The sequence below is a fragment of the Aulonocara sp. 'chitande type north' Nkhata Bay genome, linkage group LG18 (genome assembly GCF_057382095.1).
Source record: "Aulonocara sp. 'chitande type north' Nkhata Bay isolate Kocher_YH1m ecotype deep benthic linkage group LG18, A_spYH_male_GT1.1, whole genome shotgun sequence".
NCBI classification, from domain to species: domain Eukaryota; kingdom Metazoa; phylum Chordata; class Actinopteri; order Cichliformes; family Cichlidae; genus Aulonocara; species Aulonocara sp. 'chitande type north' Nkhata Bay.
In genome coordinates, this window is record NC_141361.1 from 29,041,631 (window position 1) to 29,061,229 (window position 19,599).

At 43.4% G+C, this 19,599-nt stretch overlaps 1 protein-coding gene and 1 pseudogene across 4 annotated transcripts in view; one reads left to right on the forward strand and one right to left on the reverse strand.

Moving 5' to 3' along the window:
* dnai4 (dynein axonemal intermediate chain 4) overlaps nucleotides 1–9,030 on the forward strand; it is a 13,660-nt gene extending 4,630 nt beyond the window's left edge. For 2 of the 3 annotated variants that reach the window (XM_086270580.1, XM_086270581.1), the window contains exons 9-17: nucleotides 338–486; nucleotides 1,199–1,285; nucleotides 1,373–1,527; nucleotides 1,624–1,784; nucleotides 2,317–2,441; nucleotides 2,972–3,070; nucleotides 3,956–4,182; nucleotides 6,690–6,843; nucleotides 6,999–9,028. In XM_086270580.1, coding sequence (XP_086126706.1) covers nucleotides 338–486; nucleotides 1,199–1,285; nucleotides 1,373–1,527; nucleotides 1,624–1,784; nucleotides 2,317–2,441; nucleotides 2,972–3,070; nucleotides 3,956–4,182; nucleotides 6,690–6,843; nucleotides 6,999–7,043 — 1,202 coding nt within the window. In that variant the 3' untranslated portion in view covers nucleotides 7,044–9,028. Of the gene's footprint in view, nucleotides 1–337; nucleotides 487–1,198; nucleotides 1,286–1,372; nucleotides 1,528–1,623; nucleotides 1,785–2,316; nucleotides 2,442–2,971; nucleotides 3,071–3,955; nucleotides 4,183–6,689; nucleotides 6,844–6,998 lie in introns of all 3 variants that reach the window. The other variant, XM_086270579.1, reaches the window with a different exon arrangement.
* Nucleotides 8,588–19,391, reverse strand: LOC147308905 (dual specificity protein phosphatase CDC14AB-like; annotated as a pseudogene). Its single transcript, XR_015126232.1, has 13 exons — nucleotides 19,363–19,391; nucleotides 19,187–19,262; nucleotides 18,896–18,988; nucleotides 18,727–18,806; nucleotides 16,818–16,884; nucleotides 14,404–14,466; nucleotides 13,873–13,940; nucleotides 12,985–13,215; nucleotides 12,766–12,893; nucleotides 11,513–11,728; nucleotides 11,285–11,376; nucleotides 10,014–10,151; nucleotides 8,588–9,930 (listed from the first exon to the last, which is right to left on the reverse strand). The product of XR_015126232.1 is annotated as a dual specificity protein phosphatase CDC14AB-like (transcript).
* Between the last annotated feature and the right edge of the window lie 208 nt (nucleotides 19,392–19,599).

Here is a 19,599-nt window from a genome sequence, read left to right on the forward strand (position 1 = left end):
AGCACCCTCACAGCATCATCACACCACCACAGCACCGTCACACCATCGTCACACCATCGTCACACCACCGTCACAGCACCCTCACAGCATCATCACACCACCACAGCACCGTCACAGCACCATCACAGCACCGTCACACCATCGTCACACCATCGTCACACCACCACAGCACCGTCACACCACCGTCACAGCACCACAGCACCCTCACAGCATCGTCACACCATCACAGCACCCTCACACCACTGTCACAGCACCCTCACAGCATCGTCACAGCACCATGGTAACATTACTACTAGATGAAGCATTACGATTGTAATGAGTGAAATCATTTTTTCAGACCCAGAGTGTCCAGTGAAGAATGAGATGGTGGAGCAGAGGACGGGGGGCATGGACGGTGGTCCGTCTCTGCAGTGTCTCTGGGTTTTCAGCTGTGAGCTCAGCAGAGGACGCAGCGTGAGCTGCATGACCTGGAACAGAAAGAATCCGGTAACAGAACAAAGATCAACGCCAACTCACAGAAACTGATTCAAGAGCAAAGGGCTTGAAGTTAGTGTACATTTCTGTGCAACACAAGTCTTTTGTCCTTGTGTCATTCATGTGTGTCACTAATGTTGCTGGACTGTTTCTCAGTCTGAACGGTGAAGTCAGAGTGAGCTGGGTTATAAAAATAATCTTTAAATATACAATTCAAAGGTAGTATAACCAAGTACAGTTAGCTAACTTTCAGACACGCCTGCAGTGTGGAGAGAAGGCCGTACCTTTGCTCAGTTAAATGCTGAAGGAGCCTGGCTAATATTGGGTCTGTCTCTTCTGATAATATTGTATTGAAGCATGCTGATCACTTGAAAGAACTGAACATGATTTATTGAGATAGAGAAATGAATGTATTTGGCGATTAGACTGTGGTGACCCATCAAAGCAGTGCCAGGGTTTAGGACAGGACCCCCCACAGCTGAGACTCTGGTGGTGATGATGATGAAGACGGCTCTGGCTGAGGGTGGGGAGGTGGAGGGTTGCACAAAGGAGAATCTGAAAGGAAGAATGACAGAGAGCACACATGTAAACCATGCAAAGTGGAAGCTGATTGGTTCAAAGAAAGACAGCGTGGGAAAGCGGCAGTCGTGTAGGAAGCAGACTAACACCCAGGAAAGCAGGCAGACGACTGATTACAGATCCTCCTCGTGTGGCTGTCTTCTAGGACCTCCTGGCTGTGGGTCATGGCGAGTTTGACTCTGGGAACCAGAAACCAGGTCTGGTGAGCTGCTGGTCCATCAAAAACCTCAAGGTATGACTTTGCTTTGGACTGGATTTAGTCAGCTCCCCTCATCATCATCGCACAGATTGTTGAGTGAGGATGTTCTTCCTCCTACAGTGGCCGGAGCACATTATCCACTGTGACAGCGCCGTGACCGCTCTGGATTTCTCTGCTAACAGCCCCAGTCAGCTGGCTGTGGGCACACATGACGGCAGCATAACAATCCATGGTGTGCACAGTAAGGACAACAGGTCACGTGGTGTCAGCAGCCGGTGAGGGGCGTGTGCATTGGACAGTGCAGGTCTTTTACTACACACTGAAAGTAAACCATGCTACTGCTCTGTCTTTGTTTCATGTGCTCTGTGTAGGGAGAGTCCCAACAGACACCTGGGGCCAGTGTGGCAGCTCAGGTGGACCCAACAACAAGTGAGCTCGACGGGGGAAGAGAAGGTGGAGGCCCTCCTCTCTGTGGGTGCAGATGGCAGAATCAGCAAGTGGTTTTTCTTCAAAGATGGCCTCGACTGCATAGGTACTCAGCAGCCGGCTCAGTGCAGTCAGCTGAGACAGCATACAGGTCATCGTTGTCTCTCAGGATAGTTCCAGCCTTGGAGAACTTCAACTCTCTCTTTGGCCTTTAAGATTTTAGAAGAAACTCAGGAAAAATGTCCTTTTCTAAGTGAATCTTGGCAGTTGGCAGTAATGTTAAACTCTAATGGGTGAGTATTTTGTCAAAGGTGTGCAGAGGAGAAGCAGAGCTTTTATTTCAATGGTCACAGGAAATGAAAAGTCCAATCTGACAGAAATACTCAACAGATGCTGTGCTAACTCCATAGATACTCTAAGCTAAGAAAAAGTACACAAAATCCAACAACAACCATGGACTAGAACATGAAGACATGCCTGGCACCACAGAGACAAACACAGTGCAACTCCGACTGACTGTTGCTCTGTGGTGGCTTCTGCACAGACAAACAGACAACAGGCAATGATCAAATAACTCCTTCTCTGCTCTCACCTTGGTGTCAGGTAAATGATATAAAATGATCCATTTCTTGCCGTAGACTTGATGAAGCTAAGGCGCATTCAAAATACAGAGACACTGACTGGAGGGAAGAGGACCGAGATGATGACAGAAAGAGTCCTGACAGCACTGACTCCTGGGCTCTGCTTCGACTTTCATCCCACAGTAAGTTACTGTTGGGTCTTAAAGAGATAGACCCCGCTGACTCAGGGACCAATCACCAATCAAAGCAAGACGACCACAGCGCTCTTTGTCTTTTACTTGCTGCAAGGGGAGTCGTCAGGGTCTTAGATAAGATAAGATAAGATAAGATACCTTTATTAGTCCCACAAGGGGAAATTTCTTCACCTGGTCCCCCTCACAGTCCTTTTTATTGACAACAGCAGTTACAGAAACATCTCGTTAGTCATGTGACAGATCAGGCACTCATACATGAACATGTGATATGTGAACACGTGATATGTGAACATGTGATATGTGACATTGTCTGCTACACCACATATCACTGTGACCTTTCACCAACATCTCCAGTCACCCCACATATGGCATAACCTTTTAACATTCTTGCTAAAGATCTAATAATCTTGGCCTTCCTGCACAATGACGACCATATTGATCCACAGTTCTCTAACAGAGATTCATGAAATCCCTGAGATGTAACCAATGTATCCCACTGTGTTCCACTGTTCCTGCAGGACTCCAGTATCTACCTGACTGGGACATGGGAAGGTCTCATCCACCAGTGCTCCTGCTCCAACAGTCAGCAGTTCCTTGAAACCTACAGGAAACACTTTGTAAGTTCTTCAGAGTAAACGCTGCCAAAGACTTCTGGAAAAAACATCTGTTTCTTCCCCAAAAGCCTTTTTATTCCAAACTGAAGCTCCAACTGCAGTTTAACGGCTCTGTAGGGACACTGCTTATTTGTCAGTTAACTTAATTTTAAGGAAAACAACAGATAAAGTAAACTGACACCTACTGGTCTGTCTCTGTAAGTCCTCCTGGACTGACTCAGCCATACTGGGATCAGGGGTTTGGTTTTGGACTGGTTTGTAGTCACCTTCATAAATGGTATCAGTCTAATTTTAGGCTTAGGTAAAGTTTTGGACCTGATTTCAGAGTGGATGTGGTTTGATGTGAACTGGGTTGAGACTGGTTTATGTCTCATTGTGGTTTTAGAGTTTCTTTCTGAGGTTTATTGTTTAGATTTTGTGTCAGCATATTCCTTTATTCTTCAGTCAATTATGCTGCACACACAACTTGGAGTCATTTTCACCAATTCTTTGATTTACAGCATATTTTAAACTTTACAGATTCTTCTCTGTGTGAATGTGATGTTAAGCCTTAAAACTTACTAAGTATTCTTGGTATGTGAAGGCAGCGCTACATTGTTACAGGAATGTATAAATGTTGTCCACATACCAATAATCCTGATTCAGTCAATGAAATGAATTTCACTTAGATCTGTAAATAAAACACAAACTGCTTTGGAAATGAAAATGTGATACATATATAACATATGTACACACATATGCTGCGATCTTTGTAGAAAGATTCTGAGTGAGTGAAGTCTGGCAAAATAATAACTTCACTGTTTGTTACAAACTGCTGTTCTTATGGTGCTGAATCTTCTTCGTGGGTGTGTGATATACACTCAGACACCTCTTCTTCTTCTTCGTCAGTGTCCTGTAAACTGTGTTGCGTGGTCCCCTTTCAACCCTGATGTGTTCCTGAGCTGCTCATCTGATTGGACCATCCAGCTGTGGAAGCAGCACCACTTGAAGCCTGTGTTGGGTTTCACCTCCGCCCAGAAGGCTGTCTACGACATCAAATGGTCCCCAAAGTGGCCTACTGTATTTGGAGCTGTCACCGAAGGGCAGCTAGAAATCTGGGACCTGAGTTCGAGCATGTGAGTACCTTTGGGTGGCGCTGTCACTCGGTGTTCCTGTTCCAACACACAGTGGTGTGTTTGTGTAGCTTATCTGCCAGTTGAATTGAAAACCTTTAGATAACTTCTTATTTCATAGCAGTAATGATACATGTAATCAATGTAGCCTATTTGCAGCTCTGAGGGCCAGGATCACTGATTCACCCGTAGCTAGCCAGGCCCCTGTAGCTGCTGTAGCTGAAGATAGCGTAGGCCCCGCTAGCTGTTCCCCGGCAGACCCCAAGCAGCTGGGGAAAGACGGCGGCTGGGTGACGGTGAGGAGGAAGCATAGTCTTAAACAGAAGCCCCAGGTACACCACCAACCATGTGTCTAACTGTTTTTCCCCACTTGGTGACACACCCGCCGGGGGTCAAACTCTGATTATTGGCGATTCTGTTTCTAGACATGTGAAACCTTCTGGAGGAAACCTGGTCTTGTTAGGAGAGACGGCATCCATCCCACTTTGGATGGAGCAGCTCTCATTTCTAGAAACATCAGACTTACATTTGAAAGTCTGATGCTTAGCCTCGTCCACCCCAGCTGTAAAACTCAGAAACCAGTCTTACTTGAAAACTAAGGTCTCTAATCAGAAGTACCTGACTCCGTGGTATAATTCTCAAACACGTAGCCTAAAGCAGATAACTCGTAAGCTGGAGAGGAAATGGCGTGTCACAAATTTAGAGGATCATCATTTAGCCTGGAGAAATAGTTTGTGCTTTATAAGAAAGCCCTCCGCAAAGCCAGAACATCTTACTATTTGTCACTGATTGAAGAAAATAAGAACAACCCCAGGTTTCTCTCTGACAAAAAGTCAGAGCTCTATCGATCCAACCATCCCTTTAATGTTAACTAGTAATGACTTCATGAACTTCTTCACAAATTTTTATCATTAGAGAAAAAATTACCAATAATCATCCCACAGATGTAATATTATCTACAGCTACTCTTAGTACCATTGATGTTAAGTTAGACTCTTTTTCTCCAATTGATCTTTCTGAGTTAACTTCAATAATTACTTCCTCCAAACCATCAACGTGTCTTTTAGACCCCATTCCTACAAAACTGCTCAAAGAAGTCCTGCCATTAATTCATTCTTCGATCTTAAATATGATCAACCTATCTCTAATGATCAGCTATGTACTACAGGCCTTCAAGCTGGCTGTAGTTAAACCTTTACTCAAAAAGCATCTCTAGACCCAGCAGTCTTAGCTAATTATAGGCCAATCTCCAACCTTCCTTTCATATCAAACATCCTTGAAAGAGTAGTTGTCAAACAGCTAACAGATCATCTGCAGAGGAATGGTTTATTTGAAGAGTTTCAGTCAGGTTTCAGAGCTCAGCACAGAAACAGCTTTAGTGAAGGTTACAAATGATCTTCTTATGGCCTCTGACAGTGGACTCATCTCTGTGCTTGTCCTGCTAGACCTTAGTGCAGCGTTCGATACTGTCGACCATAATATCCTATTAGAGCGATTAGAACATGCTGTAGGTATTACAGGTACTGCACTGCAGTGGTTTGTATCATATCTATCTAATAGACTCCAATTTGTGCATGTAAATGGAGAGTCATCTTCACACACTGAGGTTAATTATGGAGTTCCACAGGGTTCAGTGCTAGGACCAATTCTGTTTACATTATACATGTTTCCCTTAGGAAGCATCATTTTCACTGAAAAACTAGTTCATGCATGTATTATTCTCAACTATTGTGATTCGTTACCATCAGGTTCTTTTAAAAACTCGCTGAAAAGCCTTCAGTTAATCCAAAATGCTGCAGCAAGAGTCCTGACAGGGACTAGAAAGAGAGAGCAGATTTCTCCAGTATTGGCTTCCCTTCATTGGCTTCCTGTTAAATCCAGAATTCAAAATCCTGCTCTTCACATACAAGGTCTTAAATAATCAGGCCCCATCTTATCTTAATGACCTTGTAGTACCATATCACCCTATTAGAGCACTTCGCTCTCGCACTGCAGGCCTACTTGTTCCTAGAGTATTTAAAAGTAGAATGGGAGGCAGAGCCTTCAGTTTTCAGGCCCCTCTTCTGTGGAACCAGCTTCCAGTTTGGATTCAGGAGACAGACACTATCTCTACTTTCAATATTAGGCTTAAAACTTTCCTTTTTGCTAAAGCATATAGTTAGGGCTGGACCAGGTGACCCTGAATCCTCCCTTAGTTATGCTGCAATAGGTGTAGGCTGCTGGGGGATTCCCATGATGCACTGGGTGTTTCTTTTTCACTCACTATGTGTTAATAGACCTCTCTGCATTGAATCACACTTGTTATTAATCTCTGTCTCTCTTCCACAGCATGTCTTTATGCTGTCTTCCTTCTCTTTACAGTATAAAGCACTTTGAGGCGACTGTTGTTGTGATTTGACACTGTATAAATAAGATTGAACTGAATGTGAGTCAGACTCAGAAGGAGACTCCACCTGTGCAGCCCTCTGTATCACCTGTGTCTTGTCCATATATTCACCTCTTTCCTCCAGTCTGGACCCCGTCATTGTGCAGCCTGCAGCCCCTGGTGTGAGGATGACGTCCTTGCTATTTTCCTCTCAGGCTGACTGTGTTGTGGTAGGAGACACTGATGGTCATGTGACTGTCTACCAGCTGAAGAATCTCAGTGTAGGAGAGCAGAGCCAGGTAACATTAAGCTGGTAGAAAGGACGGGCTGATTGTAGTAGTGGGAAAGAAGCAATAAGGGAGACGTCTCATTTCAAGTGCTGTCTGCCTGGTGTGTGTTCGATAGCAGAGACAATGACGTGGTTTTAAATTTTGTTCTGGATGTTTTCTTACAGGTGGATGTTCTGGAAGACCTCATCTGCTCTGCAGCATCTAGATAACTTTATGAAACAAACACATGTATGTCCAGTCAGCCTGAGGTTGGTGACAGAGTCATCTGTAGAAATCTACACAAAGATAGCCACAGTCCTGTTTCCATTGGCTGCTGCTTCATGAGCAGCTGTAGAGGTAGACTAGGTTACAGATAAGACAGAAGAATCAACAGCTAGAAACATGTTTGTATGGCTGTTTATAGGTGAGACACCTGACCAGTGTTGGTCAAGTTACTTGAAAAAAGTAATCAGTAACTAATTACTGATTACTTATTTTCAAAAGTAATTAGTTACTTTACTGATTACTTATTTTCAAAAGTATTTAGTTACTTAGTTACATTTTAAAACATGATTTATCCCCTAAATAGGTGACAAAGCAATAGATCTTTTAGCCCAATTCTACTTTTTCTGCATAATTGATCATATAAAATGTAATCAACTGGAAAAGTCTCTTTAACTTTATGCATCAAGCAAACATTAAATTATATGCAACATTCTCTGACTGGAAGAAATTTGTTGAACATTTAAACCTATTTTCTGCACATTCCAGCACATAAAATAAAATTGTTTTTTGTGTTTACACTCAGTCTTTCAAATAGATGCAAGTGAAATACAGCAGAAAAAAATCAAATCAAATAAAATCAAAAACTAGCGGTACTGTTGCTCTATTTTCACCTGTATAGCAGGAGTGGGGCAGGCGGAGGTTTGCCCTGGTGCAGGTGTGCCGCAGCGGTCAGTGGAAGGATACGCCAGTTTCTCTGTGAATGTCACATTCCCGTGGCAGCGCACTGTCGGTGCTTGCTCGGACGTTTAGGGGTTTTTTTTGCTGTAAAAGAAAGTTTTCTTCCCACACAGTGAGCAGAGGACGCTAATGTTTTTGTCACTTTTTACGGAATCAAACTCAAAGTAAGGTCAGTACTTCAACGCTTTAAACGCTGCATGCTCTTACTCTCTGCCACACTCGTTATATTATCCATTTTTGATCTGCACACAGCTGTTGCCACGAACGTCTCACTCGCTTACGTCACTGTCACGAGACACTCTCGCAAAAAAAATCACGGTTCTAGTAACGCAGCGTGCTTACGGGAAAGTAACAGTAATTTAATTACCTTTTTGCAATAGTAATCCCTTACTTTACTTGAAGAAAGTAATCAGATTAAAAGTAATCCCATCTCTGCACCTGACAGTACAATAAGTGTCCCAACCAGACAATGATTTGGATACTATAGAGGACCTATTTAACTTAACTACAGTAAGGTCTACATACAGCCAGAATTTTAATTTAAGAGGCCCTATTATGCTTTTCCTTATTTTGGTAATATACGTACAGTACTGTTTCAGACATGTAGTGTTTCATATACGTAGGTCAGTGTATGTGCAGGTAATCCATGTAACTCAGTTCCGTATACTTTTGACTCAGTACAGTGTCAACAGAGGGGATTCCCTTATAGAGTTGCCTCAGTTATTTCTGATGTTTTGGTCATTAAATTCCCAAAATCATACCAACCTGTGTCACTACTGACTGGTTTTCCTCCTTTGGAGTAAACTACCAATCAGACAGCACATCTGAGCTGCTGTCACACAGTCTGAAACACATTCAGATACAGGAAAGTATGACAGCAACAACACGCTCAAAGCTGAACATCATTTGCATATTAAGAATTTTACTGCTAGAAAAAAATACTGCAAAGCTGAACATAGTGAATTTGCTTTATGTAGGATTTCCTTCAAAATATTTGTCTTTTGCCAAAGTACTGTTGACAAATTCAGTGCATGAATATGAATGACTTTTTATGTTAGAACCTGTGAAATAAAGTGTGTGTGCCGTGTTCAGTCTGATACGTTTGACATGTATGAAACATCAGAATCTGTCTTCATTTAATTGATTTCCTCTAATGACTCTTTGTGTCTTTTATTGCTAGCATGTGTGCTCAGAGGTTTTCAAAGTGCATTATAAGCATGTCGTGGCTTTGTGTCCCTCGCTCTGCATTAGTAGAACCTTAAAAGACCAACAAATATAAGTTTGTCATACTTTATCGATGAAATTGTCTTGGAAGATATAAATAACATCTATAGCAGAAACAGAACTCTTGGTCTTGCAAGACAATTTTGTGTCCAGTTGTTAATTCTTGAACAATGTGCACCAATCTCTTACAAAAGATGTGGTTTGCTATGGTTCTCTAACCCAACCAGGTTACTAAAGTACTGAAAATGAGGAGACAACATTACAACAACTTGCCAAATAAGCTAGGTCCATCATGTGCAGCCAAGAAACCTGTGATCTGCCAAAGTTTAAGGGGTGGATTTTGGTACGACTTTTAAAGGTCTGTGTTTCCACAACCAAGACGTTGCTTCAGGCCGTCTACATCCTGTGGTTCTGAACTTTGGATGAACAAATGGCAGCAGCCGTTTATCAGAAGCACCCAAACTGTTCTTGGCGATGGTCTGACTCAGTCCTTGGGCCACAACCTTTTATTTCCTGTTAGCGTTGTTTGGTCTTTGCACCTGCACGTGTCCTTTGCTTCCAGCAAAATGATAGTGACAACGGACATTCAGCATCTAGCAGATGTTATATATGCAATATGCAGCAGCAGTTTTTTACAGTTACCTGCCTGCTATACCCAAGAGACGTGATGATTTACGGTGTCAGTCCTTTCATCACAGAATGGGCCACGTGACCAGTTAAAGTGGTGACAAACTGTTGGCTCTGTCTGTCAAAACGAAAAGTAGTTATTGGGGCTAAAAAAGGATTTACAGCCTATTAAACGTGCAAGAGAGCTGATCCAGTTTCCAGCGAGTCCATCATCAGCTGGGCTGATTCATAACCAGAACGTCCCAAGTGTGAAGTCAGTGAATCAGTGCTGGCCCGGTGCTGAACAAAGTGAGGCTGAAGGGACTGTGGAGACATCAGCACATCACATTTTATATTGGTTTTATTATAATGTTCTTCTAATAAGGAACAAAAGCACAGACACCAACCTCCTGATCTGCGGAGCAGTGGTGGTAGAGGAACTTCATCTCAGCTTTTTAGTAGAAGAGGGGGTGAGGGAAAGGTGGACTTTGGAGGGCTTCGGGGGAGGGAGGATGGAGCAGTGTGAAGTCTTGGACAGGTTTAACCTGACACAGAAAACAAGAACACATCATATTTGTGTGTGTGTGTGTGATCCAAGAGCAAATACTAACCTTGATCCTTCACAAAAACAAGCACAGCGAACAATTTCTCTAAAAATTCTTCTGATGATTTCTACGCTCACTGCAGGAATCAACATCTGCACATACACTCTGTACAAGAGACAAAATACAAATACGCTTCAACGTGTTGGAGGTACCTCGATTTAACTCATGTGGTAGTAGCCCAGTTCTTGGTTGTGTCAGGTTAGCAGTTTAGTGATGTTAGTTTACAGGAGAAGCCGGAAGCACGTTGTGAGTTTGGTTCGTGGTCGTCCTTCACTTTTGTTTCTTTTTGCCGTAGCTCCCATATCCCCGATTTGTAACTATTTACTTTTTACAAAATGTTTCTTGAACTATGGCAGCATCTTATTTATCTTATATATTTAGGCCGTGGATTCAGGGACCAAAACAAAAACTGTAATGAGCAGAGGTATTATCTACTGATTGTGTGTCTGGCGGCAGCCAAGGGTGGAGAGCAGAAGCAGCGGGCAGGCCAATCGAAACGCAGCTCAGGCTGCAGCTGCAGCAAAATCTTGGGCGTAGGAGGAGCGATTCTGGCAAACCGTCAGGAGGGGGAAGTGGTGCTCTACCAACACGGTGTACAGTAAAGATGGAGGCCTGCTGACTCCAACTGAGGACACTGTCAGGCAGTAGAAGGAATACTCTGACAACCTCCATAATCTTAATCTCACTCATAATTAACTAAAGTATCCAAAAGACAACAACTTCTCTTGTTGCATTTAGGTTCCAGTTTAACCAAAGAACAAAAAAGGATACATCAGCTCGAGCAGGTTATACACAACATTTACACTGCACAGATGAGAACACAGCATGATTTCATTCAGTCCAGTCTGTCTGTTAGACAGCGTGCAAACAAAGCATGCGTTCTTTGTAGCATTCGACAACAGAGTCACTTACTGTATGTACTTGTTTTCTGACATCCACAAAAACATATTGGTGTCTGTTATTTCTCCTTGTTAATAGAAACTTTGTGTCCAGCGTTTGAGCTAATTCTCAACGTGTCTCTTGCACTGACCACAATAACCATTTATCGTAAATTAAATTACAGCAATTGGTACCTTGAGCAGGATGACGCTGATCTCGGTGGGCGTTTTCCCTTCAGTGCTCTCAGTTTGTCTCCCTGTGTCAGACTGACTTCTTTGCAGTTATTCTGGACAGACACAGAAAGAAAGACACAATTAGCAGCATGAAAACACAACATTGTGATCATAATTCAGTAGCCTGTTTGAATTCTGCAGTAACCATTAAAAAAGGTCATGTTGATGCTATGAAGTCACACCGCTGACCTCATCCAAGCTATATGACTTGCAGAGCACGGTGTTGATTGACAGGTCATCCATGCTGGAAAGCAGCGAGGACACTGCCTCCTGTTCCCTCCCTGCACAGAGTCAGAGCGGTGAAGCTGCTGTTGCTGCAGCTGCTGCTGCTGACTCAGTCTCTGTTGGACCAGCATCTGTTAAGACCGATGCACGTCACCCTGAACCCACAAACTGTGCTGCTTCCTGCACACAAACATCAAACACACGCCACAAACTAACTGTGATATTATGTTTAGCAGGTATAACATTCAACATCCTGGTTTAGCGTGTAAGTAGACACACAAAGCTAGTAGCCATTAGCAACAGAGCACTACTGTGGCGTAAGGAGGAAGTGTGCATCCAGAGCTGAGGAGAGAAACCAGCTGCAGCTGAACACTGTGACTGCAGTCTGCAGCAGTAACACAGTTTTCAGGCTTTTTTAAAATTACATTTGATTTATCATCCACCAGTTTCCCACTGCTGCAGTCACCACCACCACCAGCTGCACATGGGCACACTGGGGAATGCCTCACCCTGACCTCCACCTTTTGCTTCTCTTCTAACTTTTACTACATTTCCAGCATGCTCCAACCATGACCTCAGCATGGAGAAACATCTTGTGTGGTAACAGCAATAGATGCCACAGCCTAAGGACAGACGGGCCTTGTTTGTCCAGCACATCTCACAGATGCTCGATGAGATTGAGATCTGCCGAAGTTGAAGGCCAAGGTGACACCTCAAACCCTTCCTGATCTACTTGTGCTTTGTGTGAAGACTCCAGCGACACTCGAAGTATTAGTGAACAGCTGTACTCAGTGACCAACGCCTTTTGGGTCATTGCAAAATGTCAAACAGTTTGTGTTTAAATAAAAAAAACTGGAAACAGAAAAAGATCCAAGTGGACCAATCACACCTTCACAGGTAAACGCAATGACCCTGATGAAGGCCACTAACACGTTATTGTTCCCTAATACTCTGTCACTGGAGTCTTCACCTCATCAGAGCTTTGCCTTCTCCGTGCACCTTGGAGGTGAAGTTGCCGTCTGCTTGTGTTTTGTGACAGGGCACATTATCCTAATGAAGTGTTGCAGACGTGTCTGTGTGCACATCATATGGAAAGCATTACTTCTGTACCTTCATGAACGGCACTAAAGGTTAATGATTGTCTCCGACTGAGACCTTTGGAGTCACGGAAATTGGACCGTTTGGTTTGAGCGGTCACAGCTGAGGCACAAACTCACTCTTCTAAGAAGTTTTGCTGTGGACCGATGATAGATCCAGGTCTGCAGATTCTGATCCAAGCAATCGCCTAGGCTGCAGTAAACCGGAAGGTAGCAGCCAATCAGAGTCCCCGTGCGGCCTAATCCAGCTGTAAATGGATGAAGTGTTTAAAGAGACAAAGTTAAGATAAAAGAAATAAATGACATCAATTAAACATACATAAACACTTGCAGTCCTACCTTTACAGTGCACTGCCACTGCCCCGTCTGTACATTCACACACATGCAGAAAGCGTCTGACGATGAGGTCAGAGGGCGTGGTCCCATCAAGAAAGAAGAGGTCGTGGTGTTCAAATCCTGCATCCTCAAACCGCCTGCCATCATACAACTTCCTGTTCAGACGAACCACGGTCCTTACGTCATTTTGGCAAAAGTATGAGAAGTATGCATCGGGTGTGTGAAGGGGATAACCTGGAGACAGAATCAACAATAACTGAGTTCCATCATACGTTTCAATCAGCGAGGGTCTGTTTTTAATGCAAGTACTGTCTCTTAATGCAAACGTAAAATAAGATTCAATGATGTAGTGTCAACTGATTTATGTTGTAAGGTAAAGACATTAAATACAGAGAAAACCCCAACAATCGAACGGCCCCAAGCACCTGCTGACAGTGGAAAAGAAAAACTCCCTTTTAACAAGAACCAGGCTAAGGGAGGGGGAGCAATCTGCCACATGTGGTCGGGGTGAGGGGAGGACAACAGGACATGAGATGGACTGGAAGAGAGCCAGAGGTGAATAATAACTACGTGCAAAGTGGTGTAAATACACAAATTAAAAAGAGCTGAGTGATGAAGAAGCATGAGTGCATCATGGGAAACCCCGAGCCACTGCAGGGTTCAGGCTCATCTAATCCAGCCGTAACAACATGACAACTCACACATGACAGCACTAAGCAGGAAACAATACACGCCATCAGAAGACAGCAGGGTAAGGTTAGCTCTTCTCAGCTGTTTCAGGACGTGCAGGCACTGAGGGGCTGCAGAGGCCTTCTGTCAGGCCAAGCAACATGAGCACTGATGTTGTTTGGAGGCATGCTTTTAGCTTTCAGCTTTGAGATTCTGACTCACCATTTTTTATCTTACCACGAGAATGAGGGCTACTGAACGATCCAGTTCATATCTCCATTTTCAACTCGCTAAAAGCACAAAAAGAAAGGAAAGAAAGACTGTGATAGAGGTTAGCGACATATCAGTTAAAAACATTGGCTCCAGAACACCTTAATTATACCACCACTGCAGTAATGAACACATACAGTCTGTTTTGGGGGGCTTTTACCTTTCATTCGAAATCAGTTTTGTTGTAGTGGACACAGGTGAGCTGACTTTTACTTCACTGAGGTGGTACTCACTGACTGTCTATCACTTGGACGGGGTGAGTTATGGATCAATCTAACTGAGAAACTGAGGAAATACAGCGTGCACCAACGCAGGCCTGGACATGCACTGTACGAGCCCTTGGTTGGCCCTGACTGTGTTACTAACAGCACTGCAAATTAATTGGATGAATAACAACCGTACGTTATTTATTTCTTACGGTATCCTGGTCCTGTTTTCATTGATATAGACCTGTAGAACAGTCAGCACTCTGCAGTCTGTTACCTCATAATGTTCATATTCTTCTGCACTGAACCTTTCAAAATCCAGGAAACCATGTTGTAATGCCTGCAGAGGAAAAGAGCAGAAACAGATTTTCACAACAAAAGCACTCAGAGCATACAACTCTGCAGTGGTTTCACAGATTCAGTTCAATTCAGTTTTTTTTTAGCACCAAATCACAACAAAGTCACCTCAGGGCAGTTAATATTGTACGGTAAAGACCCTACAGTTATACAGAGGAAACATAATCAGACCACAACTATGAGCAGACACACTGGTGACAGTGGGAAGGAAAAACTCGTTTTTAACAGAAACACATGTGTCACCAGAACCAGGCTCAGGGAGGGGCGGCAATCTGACTGACTGCTGAGGGGCTGAGGGGACGGAGACAGGACCAAAGACACACTGTGAAGACAGTGTGAGATTAATAACAAGTATGATTCAGCGCAGAGAAGTAAGTGAAGAAGAAACACCCAGTGCATCATGGGAATCCCCCAGCAGCCTACACCTATTGCAGCATAACTAAGGGAGGATTCAGGGTCACCTGGTCCCATTCTACTTTTAAATACTCTAGGAACAACAAGTAAGCCTGCAGAGCGAGAGCGAAGTGCTCTAATAGGGTGATATGGTACTAAAAGGTCATTAAGATAAGATGGGGCCTGATTATTTAAGACCTTGTATGTGAAGAGCAGGATTTTGAATTCTGGATTTAACAGGAAGCCAATGAAGGGAAGCCAATACTGGAGAAATCTGCTCTCTCTTTCTAGTCCCTGTCAGGACTCTTGCTGCAGCATTTTGGATTAACTGAAGGCTTTTCAGTGAGTTTTTTGGACATCCTGATAATAATGAATTGCAGTAGTCCAGCCTGGAAGTAATAAATGCATGAACTAGTTTTTCAGCGTCACTTTGAGACAGGATATTTCTAATTTTAGAGATGTTGCGCAAATGGAAGAAAGCAGTCTTACATATTTGTTTAATATGTGCGTTGAAGGACATATCCTGGTCAAAAATGACTCCAAGGTTCCTCACAGCGTTACTGGAGGCCAGGGTAATGGCATCTAGAGTAAGAATCTGGTTAGATACCATATTTCTAAGCTTTTCAGGGCCGAGTACAATAACCTCAGTTTGATCTGAATTAAGAAGCAGAAAGTTAGCGGCCATCCAGGTCTTTATGTCTTTAAGACATTCCTGCAGTTTAACTAATTGGTGTGTGTTATCTGGCTTCATGGACAGATAGAGCTGGGTGTCATCTGCATAGCAGTGAAAATGTATGCTATGTCTTCTAATGATGCTGCCTAAGGGAAGCATGTATAATGTAAACAGAATTGGTCCTAGCACTGAACCCTGTGGAACTCCATAATTAACCTCAGTGTGTGAAGATGACTCTCCATTTACATGCACAAATTGGAGTCTATTAGATAGATATGATACAAACCACTGCAGCGCAGTACCTGTAATACCTACAGCATGTTCTAATCGCTCTAATAGGATATTATGGTCGACAGTATTGAATGCTGCACTAAGGTCTAGCAGGACAAGCACAGAGATGAGTCCACTGTCAGAGGCCATAAGAAGATCATTTGTAACCTTCACTAAAGCTGTTTCTGTGCTGTGATGAGCTCTGAAACCTGACTGAAACTCTTCAAATAAACCATTCCTCTGCAGATGATCTGTTAGCTGTTTGACAACTACTCTTTCAAGGATTTTTGATATGAAAGGAAGGTTGGAGATTGGCCTATAATTAGCTAAGGCTGCTGGGTCTAGAGATGCTTTTTGAGTAAAGGTTTAACTACAGCTAGCTTGAAGGCCTGTGGTACATAGCTGATTATTAGAGATAGGTTGATCATATTTAAGATTGAAGCAATTAAGAAGCTTCAATCTAATTAATTAATGGCAGGACTTTGAGCAATTTTGTAGGAATGGGGTCTAAAAGACACGTTGATGCACTGGCTATTTCTTCTTTAGTCGTTTGTTTTCAATTCCTGTGTGTTTGTACATCACTGAAGTATTTAATCATTAGTAATTATTAAACTCCTTTGTAGTTCTCTCTGCTCTCTTCGCTTACGCCTCACCCATAACCAGTCACAGTGAATTGCTGCCTCCTTAGACCTGGTTCTGTTGGAGGTTTCGTCCTGTTGGAAGGGAGTTTTTCCTTCCCACTGTTGCCAAGTGTATACTTCTGCAGTGCTGTAGGGTCTTTACCTTATAAGTTAAAGTACCTTGAAGTAACTGTTGCTTAGAATTAGTGCTATGAATAAAACTGAATTCAATTACTGTTGTTACAGAATAGGAGGAGAACAATGTCAAATGTGGCTCAAACAGGGATTTTTGCATTGAAATGAGGTATGACCAAAATGAAAATTAATAAGTGTCATTTTAATTTTACTAAAATCATCTGTGTTAGACGTTGTTGCTACCTTGTGGATTCCTTGTAAGCAGTCTAGGACGGTGAGGTTAAATGAGCACTCACACACACACACACACACACACACACACACACACACACACACACACACACACACACACACACACACACACACACACACAGTGAAAGGAATACAGTAATAGTAGTGTAGTTATAAACAAAAGCTTTTATAATAGGATAGGGTTCAGATCATATCTGTTCACATATGGTCTCAGACTTGTTTGCACTGTAAATAAACATAAACCATCACTAAGAGTGTAAAAACTAAGCAGCACCTGTTTAGCTGAGCTGAGCTCAGGACTGGGAATGGGGGGAAACACGTTCTTAGCTCAGTCTAGATGAATGAAATCAACCAACTGGCACCGCTAAAGCTCACTAAGAGCTCATAAACTGTTAACAATTCATTCAAATTTCTGAATTCAGTTTTATTTATATAGTGCCAAATCACAACAGCAGTAAAAACCCTACAATAATACGGGAAAATGTTCCCATCCCAAACTTTTTTTTTTTTTGCCTGTCCCGTTTGGCTCTTTTGCCATCAGAATTGTTGTCTAAAGGCAAAGAAAGATGCCCAACGGATTTACTTTACCAAACTGACCATCCCAGCCTTGCCGTAATGGTCCATTTGATTCACCTTTTATTGTTTATTTTATTTTCACTTACTGAATACGGGACAGACTTGACTGGGGGAAAGAAGGGGAGAAAGAAAGAGGGAAAGAGAAACAGCTGAGAAGAGGGACGGGGGAGAAGGGCAAAAGACAAAAACCAACAGAACGGGCAGAGAAAAAAAAATGCATATATCAATCACCTGGGTCACCTGCTGAGAAAGAAAAAAGAAAACAAGCAGAAGAGAACAAGAGTAATAGAATAAACAACATCACAATGATATATGGGAATATGACAGTAAATACTAAATGTTAAACATTATTGTGCAGCACATAAGATCAACAGAACACAGTGTGCTTTGAGGTAGGAGCCAAAAAGGGTGTAGTTTGTGGGTGTGATCACCCGTGTGTACACCTGTGAGCATGGACGCGCTTGTTTTTTGTTTTTTTAAAAGGTTCCTTCATGTAATAATCTGCTAGAGGGTGTGGGGGGGCCACAGCCCCGTCCTCCAGGGCGTGAAGCAGGTGTGGAGGAGATCAAAACTCCAGACATCCAGAGGCCCCCAGAACACAAGAGACCAAGGAAGACCAACAGAGGGGCAGCTGCGCCACTGTCCCGGAAAGAGCTGAGGAGAGTCCCAGATGAGGGCTCACTCAGCAGCCGCGGAGCAGAAGCCAGGGGGAGTTGCAGTGACGCGCCCGTGAGCTCCGCCGGCAGCCAGCTGCGCCTGAGTGACCGAGCCCCAGGCCGAGAGGCCGGGGGCACCCCACCTCCAAAGTGGCCCGAGCGAGCCCCAGGCTCCAGGCCCCGATAAGCGGCCGCCAAGGAGTGAGCCGGTGTGTACCTGGACGCCCATCCCCGGACACAAAGAACCACCAACGCACCGATGTCTGAGGGGGTCCGCCACTGGCAGGGGAAGTGGTGGTAGGGGGAGATAGGCCTCCAAACCTTGGAGGGCCTGAGATGTCCCCAGAGAGGTGGCGCCTGACACCCAACCTGACATATAGACACAGACATACAGGCACACACAGATACAAACATCCATTCCCACCCTCATGCTCCCATCCCAAACTTAAAAGTGTGGGTTTGATGAGGTTTCCTGACTTCCTGGAACGTTCATGCCAAGGTCGCCAAATAATTTCCAGCTAGGTGGAGTTTCTTCTTGTTACCCCTGCTTCCAGTCTTTATGCTAAGCTAAGCTAGATTTAACAGACAGAGAAGAATAGTGTCTCAGTAAATGTAATGACAACAGCCCCAGCATGAAGTGCTGTTTCATAGAAAGCAGCAGCCTGTACCTAAACGGCATGTAGCCTGTGTTGTTTCCTGCTATCAGAGTCCTGTAGGCACCTTCTGGGCTTCTCTTCAAATACATCACCTACAGGGCAGAGGTTAAACTACGTAACTAATAATGGACAGACAGACGGGCAATCAGATGATGTGATGGACAAATGAAATGATATTTACAGCATAGGCACCAATGAGAACCGCAGCATTGGCTCTCTTCTTCTGGTCATAGCTGGTTTAGTGAACCAGTCTCTTTCTAGACATTGTGAAAGACTATAAACCAATAATGATAATCAGTGAAAACAGCACATGTGCATTAATACATTTAAAATAAGCGTCTACTGTCAGAGGAGTGCACACACACCATCAGAGCAAAGACCTTTCAAAATAAGAGTGTAACGCGTTTTCTAAATGATATCTATACAGCATACAAAGCCCTGAGTCTGAAGTACAGACCTTCATCTGCATTACCTTCAGCTTCTTGTTGAGTTTCCAGCAGTATCTGTACAGCGTGGCCAGGTTGAGGGGCCCAAAGTCTGCATAAAAACTGCAACACACAGTAAGAGAGATGTCAAATAGGAGCTTTCAACAATTACAACACAAAAACAACACACACACACACAAATCAGCCACAAAACTAAACCCACTGACAGGTGAAGTCAGTGACATTGTTCATCTGGTTATAATAAAATGCTCCGTTAGAAAACCTTGGGACATTTATCTGGATGTTTCCACCCACACAATGCAGACATGGAGTCAGGTTAAAAACACATCTGTGAAAACATTACTGGCAAACTTCATGTAATATTACATTAAAGCAAATGTAAATTTATAATTAAAACAAGAATTTTAAGCAGTAGTGTGTATTGTGTCTGTATCTGATC